The sequence below is a fragment of the Cucurbita maxima genome, unplaced genomic scaffold, assembly GCF_002738345.1.
Source record: "Cucurbita maxima cultivar Rimu unplaced genomic scaffold, Cmax_1.0 Cma_Scf00002, whole genome shotgun sequence".
Classification (NCBI taxonomy): domain Eukaryota; kingdom Viridiplantae; phylum Streptophyta; class Magnoliopsida; order Cucurbitales; family Cucurbitaceae; genus Cucurbita; species Cucurbita maxima.
The window spans coordinates 6,161,618-6,180,072 of NW_019272018.1; the positions used below are offsets into that span (position 1 = coordinate 6,161,618).

General features: G+C 36.8%; 2 protein-coding genes across 5 annotated transcripts; both read left to right on the forward strand.

Moving 5' to 3' along the window:
- Nucleotides 1-321: 321 nt before the first annotated feature.
- LOC111495732 (serine/arginine repetitive matrix protein 2-like) lies at nucleotides 322-8,926 on the forward strand. Of its 2 annotated transcripts, none has more exons than XM_023145901.1 (6): nucleotides 322-902; nucleotides 1,185-2,640; nucleotides 3,413-3,574; nucleotides 4,639-5,506; nucleotides 5,675-8,228; nucleotides 8,428-8,926. In XM_023145901.1, exons 2-6 carry the CDS (start codon nucleotides 1,293-1,295, stop codon nucleotides 8,455-8,457), a joined length of 4,962 nt encoding a protein of 1,653 aa, XP_023001669.1. In that variant the 5' UTR covers nucleotides 322-902; nucleotides 1,185-1,292; the 3' UTR covers nucleotides 8,458-8,926. The 2 variants fall into 2 exon arrangements, with proteins under 2 accessions (XP_023001669.1, XP_023001661.1); XM_023145893.1 differs by having other exon boundaries at nucleotides 322-637.
- A 1,796-nt stretch (nucleotides 8,927-10,722) lies between these two features.
- On the forward strand, nucleotides 10,723-16,471 carry LOC111495745. Of its 3 annotated transcripts, XM_023145931.1 has the most exons (8): nucleotides 10,723-10,909; nucleotides 12,169-13,759; nucleotides 13,847-13,928; nucleotides 14,092-14,158; nucleotides 14,483-14,668; nucleotides 14,775-14,835; nucleotides 15,803-15,962; nucleotides 16,043-16,471. In XM_023145931.1, coding segments are annotated over exons 2-8 (1,884 nt in total). In that variant the 5' UTR covers nucleotides 10,723-10,909; nucleotides 12,169-12,432; the 3' UTR covers nucleotides 16,044-16,471. The 3 variants fall into 3 exon arrangements, with proteins under 3 accessions (XP_023001699.1, XP_023001681.1, XP_023001690.1); XM_023145913.1 differs by having other exon boundaries at nucleotides 15,803-16,471; XM_023145922.1 differs by having other exon boundaries at nucleotides 12,215-13,759; nucleotides 15,803-16,471.
- Nucleotides 16,472-18,455: the final 1,984 nt, after the last annotated feature.

An 18,455-nucleotide genomic window follows, 5' to 3' on the forward strand; every position in this document is an offset into this window, starting at 1 on the left:
TGAAAAGTATATAAATGGTGAGACGAACACGATTCTCCAAATGTTATGATATTATCCACTTTGAGTATAAGCTCTCGTGACTTATTGTTCACTTTGAGTATAAGCTCTTGTGACTTTGATTTGGACTTCCCAAAATGCCTCATACCAATCTATGATTATAAATCCATCGTTAACTAATTTAGAGGACTTTCATCCAACATAAAACTAATTTGTTAAATAGGAATTTTTATCAAAAAAATAAAAAATAATAAAAATAACAGACAAAAAAATATCCGTTACATTCATGTGATTGTTTGTTTATTGATAATTAAAGTTTAGATGTTTAGGGTGGCTTGGTTGGCGAGCGAGGGAGTCGACTGCTTCTTTATTCTTACGCTTCCAATTGGGAGGGAACGTGGAATAGAATCTCTTCTGTTACTCTGTGAAAGAATCAGATAGAGAAGGAGCCTCAGCCTAGGGTTGGCGCCACCACTTTCCCACGCTCTTCTACTCTGTTTTTGTCCAAAACCCTAATACTCTATCGAGTTTCAAGGCCACAATCTTGGGGGGTTTTTTCTTTTTTTTTCTTTCCTTGTGTTAATCTCAGGACTTAACGATTACGTGATCGCAGCCTCGAATTTGAATCTCAATTGATGCGGTTAGTGGTTCAGAACTTGTTTATTGCCAATGAGTTGTGTTGCTTGTCCTCAAGGCTTCGTTTGATTCGTTTTCGCACGCTGTGTGTCGTTTTGCGAGATGGAAGTGAGGGGAAGTTGGTAGTTTAGCTCTGTAATTCTTTGTGTATACTGGTTGATGGGTTTGTGAGAAATGGCGCGTTCTTCTGTTTTTGATGATATTCATGGAAAGGGGAGCTTTGTGGGAGATGCATTATAGCTTTTACATAGTTCTGTTTCCAGTTCGAGGTAACGTGTTCCGTCGATTGTGGTTATTAGGCTAGAGAATTGACCCGAAACATGGCATTTTTGTTTAGTTATGATGATTTTACCTAGCCCAGTGATTAGTTGTTGTTATAATAGATGATAAAATCGGGGAGCTTAAGCGTAGAATAGAGATAGTTCCATGATGCATGGGATTAAAATTGGGTTTGGACGAGTTTACTGTTTGTATGCATTTTTTTGCAGGTATCAACTGATGTACTTTCTTAATGGTTGTTGATCTTTCATTTTCTCTCTTGCCTGACACAGGATGCTTTATCGGTGGCTTGAGTTAAAGAATGTGCATGTGCCATTGTTGCTCTTGTGATAAAATTTACCATTGTAGAACAGTCAAATTCTAGTTTTATAGGATTTGAGATGTATGGTCAACCAAATTATGGTTCTCAGTTCGGGCAGGGTCCTCAGAAACCATGGCCACCTGCATACCAACAGCGTGCAGTAGCACCTCCTCCGCCTCCTCCTCCTACCTCATATATTCAACCAGGCCCTCCAATCCCATCACGTCCTATAACTCAACAACCACCTGCACCTCAACTCCAGGCTGGGCAACCTCTTTATATGTCTCAGTCTGGTTCCCATGGCCCACCCCCACCTCCTCCCCCACCTCCCCTTTGTCAGCGCCCATCCATTCAAGTTCTATCTGGTGGGATCACAAATATCCATCAAACATATTTTCACACGTTTCCACCAGTCCATGGAAGCACACAAGTTTCTCAATTTAACTCAAATGCTCAGTCTGGAGTTCAGAACACGCATCACGTTCTACCTCCACCACCGCTGCTACCACCGCCGCCACCACGCCCTCTTCATGCTCCTAGTCCGGATTTATTACGGCCTCCGCAGTTTTCTACTATAGTACCTCTTCATCCTCGTTCTCAGGGACAAACATTGTATGGAGCTCGAATTAATCCACCGTTGCAACAAGGTGGTTTGCAGATCTTTCCCTCTATCCCACAACATCCCACAACATCCAATTTTCCTACTCCCCCTTCTTTTGGAGGACTCATGCAATCAAATCTTGGAGAACCTCATTTGCTTCCAGTGGCTCCTCCACCACCACCATCCTATCCACCACCTATTCCACCTTCTCCCCCTCCTCCCACCTCGCCTTCTTCTTCAATTCCAAACTCAGATTCCTCCAACTTGTTGTGCCAGATTGAATTTGATCCTAGTTCAACCATTCACTGTAGTAAAAGGTTAAAGGCATTTGAAAATGATCCAGTAGTCGCATCTCCCAGTCATTTAGGGGATAATAGACCCAAGCATGACAAACACAGAAATTTAGAGGGTGGTATTGGCCTCATGATGGGTTCTAAAGTTGACAATGAGATATTTTCAGACAAAGATTATGTGCAGGTTCTTCCACCATCTCCACCTAAGCCAAAAGATGATAGAATTGTCAGGAAAATAGAAGTGTTATGTCAGCTCATTGCTAGTAATGGTTCCAGTTTTGAAGACGCAACTCGTCACAAGGAATTTGGGAATCCAGAGTTTCAATTTTTATTTGGTGGTGAACCGGGAAGTGAATCTGCAATTGGCCATGAATATTTCCTGTGGATGAAGAAGAAATATAGCTTGGCTTGCAAAAATAAAGAAATGAAAGCAAAATCTCCATCGAGATCTTTAGGCATTGAACCACAATCTGAGTATTTGACAGTGTCAGCAGCATCCATTTCACCTGCAAACTCTGACATGGAGATGGGAGGTTAGTCTTAGTGTTGACAATTCTCTCTCTATGCAGTAACGTTTTACATTGGTGCTGAGTTTATTAATCAGTTTTCTGGGTTATTTTTTTCCCCTTTAACGTACACCAGCAGGACCTATGACCATAAGAGCTTATTAATTTAGAGACAACCAGGGTGAAATATATGATGCCAAAGCAGTTATCTGTGGATCACGGGGATTTTATAAAACTTACTATTATATTCATCATATGAAAATATTATCACAAGACCATATGAGCTTTTGTTTCTTGAAGTATACAGCTCAGATGCTTCTATATAATTTTTGGTTTTAAATACCCCATCCATTCAACTCAAGAGAACCTTTAGGATATAACATATGCACGTACATATGTACGTAAGTACATAATGCATACTCTATATATAATATAAGAATCCCATTTCTATGCTATTCTGATCTTAGTCATTATTGAAAATATTTCTATTACCTTTGTAAATACAAGTCTCATCCTCGTATGTTTCTTTATATCGGATATATACTACTGTTTTAAGAGTTTTTAGTTTTTTGTGAAGAAATATCTCCAATTTAAGTTGATGGCTTTGTTTTTTATTGAATTTTGAGCCAAAACTTTGTCCAGTTGGGAGATGAAAAGAACTTTGAGGGAAATAATTATGACGGTGTTTACTTGTACCTAGAGCTTTGTTAATGCTTAACGTGAGTACCTTTTAGCGACGGGAATACTAATTTTTTTCCGTCTTTTTTTGTGTGGGTGATTTCTTACTGGTGGCTTCAAGATGACATCACCCCAGCTGCTAGAGGAGAAGAAACTGGTCACTTAGTTCAAATTCAAAGCTACAAGAGAAAATCAAGAAAAGAGGAGTATGATGTAAAGGATCAGTTACAAGGACCTGAAGATTCACAAAGATGTAGCCGAGAAAAGGAGATAGAAGCTGAAGGTACGCCCTTCTATTTTTGTATTTCTTGTTGAATAGATTCATGCATAGTGCCACAATCACACTTTTTCGAGGCTCACTAAACAAGCCAACTCAATCTTAGATTACCAATGACACAAATGACCTATCTCGCAGCTCGTACTCCTGTTTTTGAAAAACGGTTTTAGAAAAGGAGGTTTGAGAAAGTTTTGGAAAGCGATTTTTAGAAATCATTTTGAGAAAGTAAATGATATGCGCCAACAAGCAATATGAGACAACAACAACACTAATAACATGTAACCCGGGTAGAAAGATTTGACAACTAGCGCATCCCTATAGTACATTACGAGGCAAATTACCTTAAGCATGGGTATACATCATCCGTGAATGAAAGGAAAGTAAAAAAATTTGAATGGGGTTGGGCTATGGGCAACATACTCAGGACAAGCATGATTGTGGTACATGGTAGATTTTATTTTGTGATACCATGGTTATTATTGAAATGAATTCTTTTCGTATTTGAAGGAACTTGAAAGAAAACATTTTTTGATGACTTAAATGATCACTTAATAATGAAACAAGAATTATGTTTTTTTTGCTGCATCATCTTTTACAAAAACGCATGCCAAGACAGACAATCTTTTCTTCATCTGTTAGGGTTCCACTGTGGGTGATAGATAAGAGGTTATGACATCTTTAAGCAGGGCGGTCTATTTAATTAAAAAGTTGCGTTTACTTGCTGTTGAAAATTTTGAACAGTGTAAAGCTGTGATTTGGATATCAAGCATAGTATTTTTTGCTGTGTTTGCTATAGTATTTGAACCAGAGAGTTAAATTAATTTGCAGGAATTTTGTAGTTTGTCAGATATGGTCACGTAAATAAACCCAATGACTCTGATTTGCTATCCTGGTCCTTCAAAGTTCCATTGATTTCAGAATACGCAAAAGTTTTCCTTCAAGGTTTTTGATTTATGGATTCTTTATGAAGTTCGTTTCTTTTATGGTATTTACTCATGTAGAGATGGCACTACTGCCTTTTCATCTTCATTTTTGTATGTTTGAATAAGTATCTGTCTCTCCTTTTGAAGATGGAGGGCCGAAACTACTGCTTGGCCATGAAAAATCTGTCAGCGCTGCAGCTTGTCAAGTTCACATTCCAGACAGAATTTCTGCTGGACTTTCTGAACCGGCTTTAGGAAACAATTTTGAGAGTTCTGTTACGTGCTCGCAAAATGACAAAAATCTATCTGGTGAAGTTGCAGCTTTTGAAGCCACTAATTCTAGTCAGTCTGCTGCACTTGTTGCAGGTGGCAGCCCGTTTAGACTTATACAGGACTATTCTTCGGATGAAAATTCAGAAAGCGATGAGGAATCACACCTTAAAGATGTCCGGTTTGTTGCTGTCTCACCTTCAACTCCAGTATCTTCCAAGACTTCAGACAAATACACTGATCAACTGACTAATCTTGGATCAAAAGGTTCTTGCCAGGTTGAACTGAGTTATGCTCCAACTTGTGAACACTCCATGCCTGAATCTGGTGCTCATTTCCTCTCAGGACCACCAAAGTTGGTTTTTGATGCCAATGAGGCAAATGTCAGAAAGACAGGGAATGAACAGAGTTGCAACAACCAACGGAATCAAATTGGTACTAGCACCAGTCCTAAGTCTTTGGATGCATTGAATGGTCGTAGTGTTGATGTTGTCCAGGATACTGACAAGTTACGAAAAGAAAATGATGAGGAAAAGGTGAAGCTGGGATCATCTCCTGTAAAAATAGATGAATTTGGAAGATTAGTTAGAGAAGGTGGCAGTGATAGTGATTCAGATGATTCACTCTATATAAGGAGACATAAGAATAGAAGAGCTAGAAGTAGTAGCGAAAGTCATTCTCCTGTCGATAGGAGGGGACGAAGGAGTCCATGGAGAAGAAGGGAGAGGCGAAGCCGCTCTCGCAGGTAACAATTTTTTTTCATGTGTACATTGTTGTTTAAAATATAAGTTAATTTACTCGTTGTCGTTAAAGAATAATCTAGCCTACGCAATTATGTCAAATTAGACATGCATTTGACTCACTAGATTTTCAGATTATCACTAATTGGAATTTTACTCTTTGATTGTTTCAGTTGGTCTCCTCGTAACCAAAGAGGCAGAGGCAGAAGCAGAAGCAGAAGCAGAAGCAGAAGCAGAAGCAGGTCTCCTGTCAGCAGACGTACAAATCAATTTAATAATGAGAATATGAGACGGGATAAGGGTATTATGATACGGAAATGCTTTGACTTTCAGCGCGGTAGGTGCTATAGAGGAGCATCTTGTCGCTATGTGCACCATGAACCCAGCAAGAACGATGGATCAAGACTTCACAGGAGCAAACATCATGATGTTCACCCAACTTCAAAGAATATAAAAAGTAGAGAAGACACTATGAACACGTCTAGGGACATATCAGATCTTGGGCATATTAAAGTTGAGAATCAGGAGTGCATCCAGCATAATGTGTCCCCAAAGCATGATGCCCATGCTTGGAATACTGATAGTCCCACTCGCGATGTGCATAGATGTCAGAGTTCTAGAGATGGAACTAGCTTAGTTGAAGAAGATTTAATAAATTCAAAACCAGCAGGAGCTGTCCACATTCATGTTAACAATAATGGTCAAGAAACAGAGAAGTCTTATGAGCAATGTTCAGTTGTGGCCTCATCACAATGCATGAGCAATGCTGATACTGAGAAATTCTCTGGTGATATTTCCACAAGCATGCTGACTTCTGCGGAGAATTCTGTGGCTCAGCAATCCAACATGCTTGTTTCAGAGCTTCAAACTGCTAATAGCTACTCACGCCCGATGGATGGTTCTTTTATCTCCAATTTATTACCTGATCAAGTAACTGTGGTTACCACCAATAAAGCTCCTGAGTGTGAACTTTTTCCGGATAAAACTTCATCCATCAATGAACAGTTTGATGCCAGTTCTGCTAGTCAGCCACCTATGACCTCACAATTTTTATCGGAGTCTCCAATACCGAAACAATTTTCTGCTACTGCTCCAGGTTGTGCTAATGACGATGCCCATTCTCTTAGAGCGCTGCCTCCTCCCCCTCCTCTGCTTCCTCACATGACTTCACATGTCAATGGTGCTGAGGTTCCAATTTCTGCCCCATATAGTTTTGTGTCACAAAATGCATCCTTTCCTTCTAAATCTTCGTTGCCAGGAGGTTTTCATCCTCATCAAGATTTTGTATCCATCCAACCATCTAATGACCACAGTACCCCTTTACTGCCACCGAGACGGTTGTATGATTCAACATTGGCTCCTACAACGACCAAAGATGGTACGCCAATGCAATTTCATCAGAGTAATTTGTCTCAAGGAAGTGATCTAGGTTCCCAGTCTGTTATGAAATCCCAGCCATTGGAGTTGCATTCTCGTTCAAAGATTGGTGAGTCCCCATTACAGGAGCCTTGTAGAGGTCCAATGCATATGGATGAAATTAGATCTAGTACCCCAGTTGCAACCAATCGACCTAGTCTACCATTTGGATTCCCGAGCTTTTCGAATGAAGAAAACTTTGGGCGGACTTCTGTGGAGATGAATTCTTCAAGTTTTTTTCCTCGGCGAAACTTTAATGACCAATCTATGCCCTTTACAGATGCAAATAGAATGCAATTTTCTGATGACAATTTCCCTCCTAGTGAGTTTCGAAGTTCATTTTCACAGTTTCATCCTTATTCACGGTTTCAACAGCCATTTTATGCCTCACAGCCTGCTCATGATGGTTTGTTACGTGACTCAAGTCAGATTGGTACTATGTCTCGACATTATCCCGATCCTTCAATCAGGAACCATTCATCTTTGCCCCCTGATTTTCGGGGTTTGGGAGTTACCACTTATCATAATCCTTATGCATCTACTTTTGAGAAACCACTCAGCTCCACCTACAGTTCTAACATTTTGAACTTTGGAAATGATGCACCTAGTGGTGATATACGCGATTCTACTTTCAATGCGAGCAATGCTCGAGTTGATGGCCAAGGTGCTAATTATGTTGGATCAAGACTGACAACTGCGTCTCCAAACTCTACCAAACCTTTGGGGAAACTCTTGCCCAGCCCAGGTGGTGATCAGTATGATCCACTCTTTGACAGCATGGAGCCATCATCACCTATAATTAGGAAATCCGATCGTGGTCAAAAGCTGGAAAAAACAAGAGAATATCATATGACGACGAGACTTGGTAGTTCCCATAAATTACTAGATGTGGAGGAGAACAACAAGCATAAGGAAGTTGTTGCTGTGGCTTCGACTACTTCGCTGGATAATGATGAATTTGGGGAGACAGCTGATGCAGAAGCTGGTGCTGTTGAGGATGACTTTGATGATGAAGCAAACTTATCAGGAGAGATTGAAATTGATCAGGTTAAGTCCTCAGAGAAGAGCAAGAAATCCAAAGGTTCTAGGTCCCTTAGGCTTTTCAGGATTGCTATTGCCGATTTTGTTAAGGAAATTCTAAAACCGTCATGGAGACAGGGCAACATGAGCAAAGAAGCTTTTAAGACAATCGTCAAAAAGACTGTTGACAAGGTATCTGGAGCTATGAAGAGTCACCAAATACCCAAGTCTCAAGCAAAGATAAATCGATACATTGATTCATCACAACAAAAACTTACCAAGCTTGTTATGGTGAGCTATGAATTATTAACTTGGCAATCAACCTTATGGCCTATTTGTGATTTGTGCCTACTGGAGAGCGTTTTGTTGCTGTGCTCGATATATCGTCATCTCTTTTTAAAAAAAAATTATATTCCATTTGTTTATTTTTCGCTCTCATGTTATTTGTTCTATATTTCAAGCATTAATACTGTCCTTATGCGTTATGCAGGGTTATGTTGACAAGTACGTCAAGTCATAGAACAAGATGGAAACTCCATTTTCAATGTGGTGGACTAGGAGAGCAACGTTATTAAGGTTGTTCCTCCCCTTTTCACGTGGATATCAGGAATTATGCATTTGTCTCGAACATCTACAGGGGATGGATAGGTGATATATCCAGCGTTCGTAAATGTCGGTCAGAGTTTAAGTCATGGTCTTGTGGATACTGGAGAAATAATGAAGCTTAAGATATGTTGAGCATCGCGGCCGCTGCAAAATATCGTGTATGTATTTTGTTTTCATGAAATATTTTGTATCCTTTTTACACTTTCTAGTTATATAATTGATGCAGTAAATGTTTGAAAATGATCGTTTGTGGGATTTTTTTCCTTTCAAAATTTTAGTGTAAAGTTATTACAAAAATACTGCTGTTTGTATTAGCACCGAAACACATTTGCTTTATACTTTCTGCAGATTAACTCAAGTAGGATGCATATATATGTTCAAAATTTTGGATTAGCTTGGCTAATGTCTGTATATGCCCTTTTGCTGACTGCTTGAGAAATAGATTCTGGGCCTTGTTTTGGAATCCTTATCTTTTATCTGCTACATTTTGATCATGTAATGAAGGGAAAAGAGTTAGACAAGCCTCTGAATTTTTTAGTCTTCGACTTTGGCTGTCTATTTGTTGGAGAATCCTGAAGAGAAATGGAAACTTAGAGTGTTATGGTGTTTGTGGATGAGATTTGACTACCCTGTTGAAGTCTTTTAAGGCACACGAGACCCACACTAATCTTGTAGTGAGAGAATAAATAGGTTTAGGAGAAAGAATATGCTATATCTCGGAAAATCATGGAAGGGTAGCAGCTTTCCACCGAATTTTGATTAACTCATGCTGATTTAAAATATAGGAGGATTTCAGATAATAATTGGAACTCTCAACCGCCTGGAAATCAAATTCTAGACGAAAGCAAACAGAAAATGACCAAAGGTCGGTTTTGGGTCAAATAAGAAGAACTTGAAGATTCCACCTCTGAAAAGCTTCTACACCTAATAGCTTAGGACCGAAGGAGGAAGCCGAGACGCCATATCTTGTTGCAAGAGGCTATAGAGGAATGAGGACAATCTTTGGCAGTAGAAGGTGTTGTTAGTCTTCATCTTTTTAGGTTTTTCATCTGGTTTGGGGGTGGTGAGAAAAGGCGTTGCTCGGCTCGAGTTGACTGTTGTAAATTAGCTAAATTAATAAAAATATCTCTAAGTTTTGTTTTGTTTTTTTTTTTTTTTTTTAGTTTCCGATAGAAATCATTACTATTTTACCATAAAAATATTCTTAAACTACTCTGAACTTTAAAAAATTCATTAATACCCTTCCCCTTTACCAAAATACTTTTTAAAAAATATATATATACAATAATGAAACTTTTGAAAATTTAAGGTATTTTTGAAATACAGTATTAACTTCTTCTCTAAAAAAAAAAAATAACTATAATTATATTTTTGAATTTGTTTTTGTTAAAAGTTTATGGGTTCATTTTCGATTTTTTTAAAATAACGTAAAAATTCAAGGACGCTTTTATCAATTTAGTCTAAATTATTGCCGGCACTCGTGAACATTAATTACCATCTCGAAATCAACAATTTAACTTCCATCTTACCATTATTGAACTAAAAAATATCGAATCACATTGGGATAAGTTACAAACTCAATGACTCCAAATAATCGTTTTATATAGGCTTTAAATGTATATTTAAAATCGCGTCCATTTTAATAAATAATAATTGAGAATAGGTAATGTAATTTATTAAAAAAATTATATTTATACAATTTTTGTTTCATAAGTCTAAAACTACCGACTATTTTGTTTTATCCCCTTCTAACCGTTTCTATTATCGGGGTCGAGGAGCAAGACTTGTCTGTTGACACGCATGGCATAATCCTGACGGAAAATTTAATGAGACTGAACTGGATTATTTTTATCCAGGGATAACGCTTCAGATTTGGTAAGTAATTCTAAAGTTCGCGGTTACGATGAAATAAGTCCCAAGGGCAGCTCGCGAGAGTTTAACTTCTATCTTACCATTATTGAACTAAAAAATATCAAATCACATTGGAACAAGTTCAAAACTCGAATGACTCCAAATAATCGCTTTGTATAAGCTTTAAATATATATTTGAATTCTCGCGTGTTTTAATAAATAATAATTTAAAATAGATAATGTAATTGTATTAAAAAAATTATATTTATTTACTTTTCTTTCATAGGTCTAAAACTACCAACTATGAATCTCTATCTAAGGACAACGCTTCAAATCCGGTAAGGAATTCTGAAGGTTGCAACCTACGATGAAATAAGTCCCAAGGGGGAGTTCAACTTCTACTTCTACATTCAAATCCTTTCGCCTCTTCCTCTTCCTCTTCCTCACTTCTTCTGCAAGTTGATACGAAATTCTTTCTGATTCGTTCAGATCCTAACGACATTCGGAATCTTGAGGTTTCTTTTTCCTCTCTAACTTTCGTTTTCTCTTGATACTTTTCTTGCGTTAATTGTCGGTTTGTAGCACTTCGATTAGCGCGGTTCATTTCCTGCCTTTTCTGATATCGAAAATTACCGTTCAGTGATTATTCATTGACCAATTGATAATTTAGTTGCCTTTTGGTGTTGATCTCTGCTTCCGAGTTCTGGAATTCTTCTCCCTGTTCTTGACATTTATTCTTGTCTTTGTCGTCTTGACCTACTTTACGATTTCTAGTGAGGATTGTAATTTTAGGATGCGAATTCTTGTAAATGTTTAACTTCGTTTGGTGTTGATGGTAGAATGGAGACATGATTGTGCTTTTCAAGATTTAAGAATTTAATTATATTGATTTTGGAGGAAAACCTTTTGGTTTATTTAGTCTACTATTAGGAGCCAGGGTCTGTTAAACAGTTGATAATAGTGTGAATTGGATATGTAAAGACCATATACTCAAGGGCAGTGGGACGTGCAGAGTAATTTGCAATTAAGAATTTGAATTCATTACATCTGATGCACTTGGGTTTGCCTTAGTCGTTTAGGCAAATACTTTGAATTTTACAGTACCTGGATACCTACTAATAGTGTTCAGTGGCGTTAAGATAATCAAATGTAAATTCTGTTTTAGTTGTTCAATTGTAAGTGGTTATGTAATGGATAAATTGGACAGTGCTAAGAAACTGAGATTATTATTATTATTTTGTTGTATATGTTGGATTCTCTCAGGACACACTTGAAATAGTAAGAGAAACTAGTTTTAAATTTTTTATTCTAGATTTCAGTGCTATTTCACCTCATAGCAGTAGTGATGAAAGAATTTTTTTTTTTTTTTTGGAAAATTCATTTCTTCCATGTTTCCATCTGTTCTCTCTTCAAATTATATATGGGTTGATGTTAGTTGTGTGCTGGCTTTTCATGATTAGACTCATGGGCAGAGAAAACTTGAGTTCTGGTATTTAGGATGTTTTTTTTACACTAATGGAATGGTTTTCTTTTTATTACAAATGTATTTCATTGATTAAATGAAACAAAATAAGCTTGAAGCCCCACAAACCCAAAGGAGATGAAAAACATCCCTCTTGCGCATTTTGGAGAATCTGTAACTAGTGGATCCATTTTTATTCAATACAATTTTGTTCACGTATCGCATGTTATGAAGTCTTCATTGTTTTCATCAGTACATGTAGAATTGTTTCAATTTTCAATTGAAAAGTTTGTGGACTTCTGTCTCATGCAGCTTATTTGATCTCTTTCCTCTGTTTTGTTTGCTGCTGCTATTTAAGTTTACAAATTACAAGGAAGTAAAAGGACGGGATTCTGAAACAGCTTATACCATTTACCTTCACAACCTCTCTGGTCTTAAGCTTTGAAGAAGAAAGATTGAGAAGTATTCAGGTTAATGAGGAAGATCCCTGACTGAGAATATTGAGGTTGCTAGGAGTATAAGATCCCTAAATTTATTTCATCTGCGGAGTTACATTACAGTAGATTAAAGCAGGTGATGGAAATGGCTGTTTGCGATGCAAAGGCTAGTTTGGAAAAGAAAAGGAAAAAAAGACATACAACGAGGGGTAACACTAATGACGGAGATTGTGGTCCTACTGAAGATAATGCTTCAACAGATAGTAATGTTTCTCAAGAATCGCTGAACAAAATATGCTTAAATATGGAGCCAGGAATGGTGCAATCTCATTTAGAAGTAAATCTTTCAGAGGAAAAGAATGAGAAGAAGCGTGTTGCTTTACAATGTGGAGAAGCTTCTGGAATATCTGTCTCGACCATATTGAACGTTGAGGTTCTTAAAGCAGAAAATGAGATGTCTACTTCCCTAAATGAAGACTTTTGTTCTGCCGATGGAAAGGAAAATTCTTTAGTTCCTGAGGATCCAGATGTGATAGGCACGAATATGGTCAAAAGAGATGATGAAAATACAGAGACTATAGATCATTCAACTCCTTCAAGCCATGTTGAAACCCAAGGGATAATAAAAATAAAATGCCATAGTGAAAAGGAAAGGTCATTAGAGTCCCCTAAAAAAAGTTTAGAATCCAGTGCGGAGGGCAAAATGAAAGTTTCTCTGTTGACCCATCCTCATGAAGCGGAAACAACTGGCCACCTTAAAAATTTTGCAAAAGAAGAGAACGGGATGTTGTTGGAAGAATCAATTGACTGCTCAATTAGTGAAGAAACAGAGTTGTCATCAAATACAAAGGAAAGCTCTATGGTAATTGCAGATGCTCATAGGTTCAAGGATTTTGAAAATACATCGATGACTAGAAAAGATGATGACTGCTTAGATACTAAAGATCGTTTGGCTCAATCAAACAGTGATGATATCCATGGCCAAACGAAAAGAGAGAGAGAAAAAAGTCGGAGAAGGAGAAAGTTTGCAGATACCCTTGAAGGAAGTTTGAATTCTGATGCGGAAGACAATAAGAAAAATGCTACTTACAGCTGTTTAAATGAAGTGGGTGCAACTAGTTTGCATGAATATTCTTCCACCACTGAGCTAGTAACAAATGCTTTGGTGGAAGAAGTGTCCTTCAACAGCTCCCTGGGTGTACTCACATCAGATGTGAAGGAGAGAGGGGAAACCATAAATCAAAAGGTTCCTCGCTCATTGGCTTGTGATGCAACAAGTGATATCATCGGTGCTGTTCAAGAGAAAAACAGTTTATCACGGATATCAAATTCTTCAAATGAAAGAGATGCAACGGGTTTTCCAAAGAAAAAACTTCTAATACTTGATGTAAATGGACTTCTCGTAGATTTTGTTCCATATTTTCCAGATGGATACACTCCAGACATTGTAATATCATCTAAAGCAGGTGAAAGATAACCCATACTATATGCAACCTTAGCGTTATTGAACATTAAACTCATTATTTACTTGATTATATTTTTCTTTTTTTCAGTGTTTAAAAGGCCCTTCTGTGATGACTTTCTACAGTTTTGTTTTGAGAGATTTGAAGTGGGGATATGGTCATCAAGAACCTGGTAGCCCAATCTAAAATTGGTCGTTGCTTGTTATTTCGACTAATATCAGTTTTATTTATGATTTCCAGTTGTCTTCGTTCTAGTGCATATGTTATTTTGGCATTAACTTCAAAATTTTAGCACTGACACTAGTCATGCACTTATCTCGTGTTATTTTCTGCAGGAAGAACCTAAACACGTTAGTTAAGTTTATTATGAGAGATTCCAGACACAAGCTACTATTTTGCTGGGTAAGCCAAGTTATATCTCAACAACAATAGGAGTATGCATCACCTTGCTACTAAGAAATTGTGGGGTTGCATTTTACATGTTAATTTTGGTTATATTCTTTTTAACGATTTTTTTCTAGTTTTGTTGCCTGCGATGTTGCATTATTAATGGTAGAATAAATATTTTTTTACTGGAAAAGTGGCATATATATAACCTGATTAATACTAAACTTTTGTTTATTTTGATCTTTGATATGAGAATTCAAGTTAACAAAAAAACATTAACTTTTAAGTTTGTGGTGCTTGGTGAATGAAAAATATGACATGCTATGATGGTTGATGCAGGATCAATCGCACTGTACAACTACAAGGTTCACCACTATTGAGAACGATAGGAAGCCCCTTGTTCTGAAGGAACTGAAAAAAATATGGGAAAGTTTGGAACCGAATCTTCCATGGAAAAAGGGGGAGTATAATGCATCAAATACTTTGTTGTTGGATGATACCCCATACAAGGCCTTGCGCAATCCAGTTAGTTGAAAAACCTCTACTCTTTCTCATTTGAGGTTATGTACTCTTTAAATTGCTTTGAAGCTGATTTAGTATTTTCTTTGGCTGGTCTTATCATCATTTTCAGGCTAATACTGCAGTATTTCCCCCTACATATAGGTACAAGGACAGTGATGATACATCATTAGGTAAGAACTATGCCACATGCATAAAGAGCTGAAGTTTTAGGTGAACTGTTGTGTACAGTTAAAGAATAGTGTTAGTTTTTTTTGTAATATAACGGTGAGTGTCTGGGCATACTTGCATGCAACTTAATATTTACGACTTTTTGTTTTGTTTGTCTCTTCAATCATACAAACCTAAAGAAAGTCAAATCATTCTTTTCTTTCTTTCTTCCTTCTCTCTTTCCGTCTTTCTTTCTTATAGGTGGGGAAAATCCACTGGGGATGTTACAGAAAGCTCTTCCAACTACTGCAAGTTGTGGGGATAGAATAGTTACAAGTTCTTACACCCCAAGTGCCTTAGCCTGAAAACACTCAACTATTTCTTCCGAGACATTAGTCCATAATAATGTTCTTAACAAAAGATAGCCTTTTTTTTTTCCTTTGCTCCGGGAGCCCATCCAAATTGAGTGAGGCTGGCTGCCATAGATTCTCCAACCAACAATCAATCAAGTGTGGAAATTTGCCCATGCTTATATTCTAATAGGTTGCTATCGATAAACCTGGAACTTAATATGCCGCACCAAGTTCTTTTTCTTAGAACTATATTCTAATGCATCTTGGTTCATTTTCATAAAACTATAATCCTTGTTTTTATGAGATTGAGTTAATGAAGAATAACCCTTGGGCACAAAATCTTGTAAAATGCATATGAAATATATGTTTTTTGTTCGAGGATATTTTATTTGTTCTTACCTTAAAATTAAGATAATTGTTGAAAGTTATATGAATATCATTTTTTTAAAGGTATGGAATTGCTTTATACTGATCCCGTAATGCTTCTTAGCCATCTCGGGTGGTCTTGTGCATGTATTGAAAATCCATTTACAGGCTTTGGAAATTCCATCTTTTGTTTCTGATTTAACCGCAGTTCTTTTTCATTATTACTGTCTTCTTTTTGCCAATGCCTTCGTTAACATTTAGTCTTCCACAGGACCTGGTGGTGATCTTCGCACATACTTGGAGGGTGTATCTACGGCAGAAGATGTTCAAAAATATGTTGAACTTAATCCATTTGGTCAAAAGCCCATTTCTGAATCTAGTCCATTTTGGAATTTCTACCGTACGGTTATAAATAGTGAGAGGGAAACATGGTGTAGGTAATCATTGGCTCAAGTGTGAAGTAGGTTCTAACTTCCTATCTCTTATGCTCTGGAGGCATTTCCGTTTCAGGATACCCACATGCTGATATGGTTTATTCTCGCAAGGACATGACCATATTTTTAAGACTGGTTCACATGGTTCTTTGCTATATAATAGTTGGATGAAGTAGCTTGCCTTGCAAGACTAGAAGCCTTTGTTCCCCTCTATATTTTCACTAGATTATATGCGTTTTCGTGGGAAATTTTGTAAACTAATTTGTTGATTTCACCAGACTATATGATATTTACTTGTAATTGTATTCAAGCATACAGAGTTTCTTTTTTTTTTCTTGGGTTCCTGGGGTTGAGCAATCTAACTTTTCTACAGAGGGTTTATAGATCAAATACAGCTAGAAATCTAGTTTACTTTATTAAGAGACTTTGCAATGTACTTTGACGCTTATGAAGATTAATTCTGCGCTCTGCAATGTTTGGATTCAAGAAAGCTATTTTGACTTTAATGTTATGCTTCCATCTCTTGGCTCTAACTTTCCTGATCAGGTTCTGAGTTCAGCCAACAGCAGGAATTTGATTTGTTCTGTTGATGTAGAAGTGACAGATTCTTGAATGTTCTAACTCATTGCAGGCTTTTGCATATGTTACCAACAAATATTAATTTCTGATGTCTGCCACAATTAGCTTCTGCTGCAGATTGATATTGACAGTTCTGGGGAAGTTCGTCGGATTCGACTCTCAAGCTGCAAAGGAGTGGTCAATTCAAGGGAGCAGGTATGTTCCTGTCTTCTTGTTGGAAATATATGGTTTATGTGTCCATTGGCGCTTGAGTTGAGGCCCATTTTGGCCCCCTTTCTCGTGGCTGGGTCCCAAATGACAGCTCGTGAAAGCCCCATGAGTGCTATTGATTGCCACACTTGGCGCGAGAGGAGGCTCATCCCAAGGCATCATTATGGAACTAGAAAATTTGAAAATCTTAGAAGTACGTCGCTATTGAATTACTACTCCTTTTGGGTAAGAATTTTCTTTTAGAAGAATAATTGCCTACCTGCGTTCATTTGAGTTTTTACTTTCTAATATGGTGTTTTGAGTGGCTAAAAGTTTGATTAGGATTCATTTGTCCTTCTCATGTGATAATATATCAAAAGAAACTCTTGCTAATCAGTTTCCAGGTATGTATTGTCCGTGTGCTACAATTGAGATTGTAGAATCATAATCATTTGGACTTATTATATAGTATTTGATTATGATTCTACAATGTATTTATGTAAATGACTACAGTCTTAATATGTCTATATGTCGCCAATTTATCTAATGATCACGTGTCAATGTGAAGTGACTTTTGAATGGCAGGACATAAAATGACAGACAAAAAGGTGAGGAAAATGTTTTGCAACGACTTTGATTGGTCACTTCAGCTTGTCTAATACAGTTTGAACATACCACGCCTTACCTAGCCTCTCTTTTTTCAAGCATGCGTTTAATTGATTAGGTTATATGATAGAATGATTGGTTTTTGCTTTAGATCAGAAAACATTTTTTAGTAGTTAGTTACTTAAATCTAATAAATTTGAGTCACTTTTAATTAGTTTGATTTAAAAAAGAAATCGAACTATCCTTATAAGATGTGGTTTGGGGACGAACTATGACGAAAGCTGGTTCGCTTGTGCACATGATCTATACTAACAAAATGAATCTTGTTTTTTGATGGTTCAATTATAGCAACTTCAAAGTTAAGCTTGTTTTGTTGGAGCAGTTCTGCCTTAAGGGATCTCTTGAAAAATTTTCAAAGAAACCATGTGAGTGAAGATAAAGTATGCCGAAAGAATTTGTTGATACGTGGGATAGCTTTATTCTTAAAAGAGGTAATTGTTCTAAAAATCAACCAAAAATCTTTGTATAAAGCTGTGGAGTTTGTTTGCCAGCCACGAGCCTCAGTTTAAATACTCCAAATGACATTTTCTTAAGGATAGAATCGTTAAGAAATGTTTAAAAGAATTGAAAGTTACTACTTATATTAACGAAATGAACCTTGTTTTCGATGGTTCAATTATAGAAACTTCAACCTTGTTAAATTATAGGAATTTCAAAGTAAAGTATGTTTGTTATTATTATTATTATTTTAGGTAAAAACTAAAGGCATAACTTTATGGTGATTATATACATATAATTTAATGAGGGTTTTGAAATGTTGTGTTTGTTTGGTACGTACATAGTTATAAATTATTAGGGCCTGCATGTGGAACATTTGCAGTGCGTAGCTTTCTATATTTTAATTCCACTAAAATATTCTTTTCTCTTTATTTCATTACATCACCACTTTATATCATTAAAAACCTTCACATGTTTGTTTATAACAAAGTTTTTGACAGCTAGATCCTTGTCTTTGCTATATTAACCTCTTTTTTTTTAATTTTTTTGTTTTTTGTTTTTTTAATGTTTCAAATAATTAATGATCTCCTAATATAAAAAATTATTCTCGTTAAAGTA

Excerpts from the sequence above, each read along its gene's own strand:
- LOC111495732 (XM_023145901.1), top strand. The coding sequence starts at position 1,293 with ATGTATGGTCAACCAAATTATGGTTCTCAGTTCGGGCAGGGTCCTCAG. Across the intron at positions 3,575-4,638 it reads AAAGGAGATAGAAGCTGAAG|ATGGAGGGCCGAAACTACTG; the intron begins GTACGCCCTTCT and ends CTCCTTTTGAAG. Across the intron at positions 5,507-5,674 it reads AGGCGAAGCCGCTCTCGCAG|TTGGTCTCCTCGTAACCAAA; the intron begins GTAACAATTTTT and ends TGATTGTTTCAG.
- LOC111495745 (XM_023145913.1), top strand. The coding sequence starts at position 12,433 with ATGGAAATGGCTGTTTGCGATGCAAAGGCTAGTTTGGAAAAGAAAAGG. Across the intron at positions 13,929-14,091 it reads ATATGGTCATCAAGAACCTG|GAAGAACCTAAACACGTTAG; the intron begins GTAGCCCAATCT and ends TATTTTCTGCAG. Across the intron at positions 14,159-14,482 it reads ACAAGCTACTATTTTGCTGG|GATCAATCGCACTGTACAAC; the intron begins GTAAGCCAAGTT and ends TGGTTGATGCAG.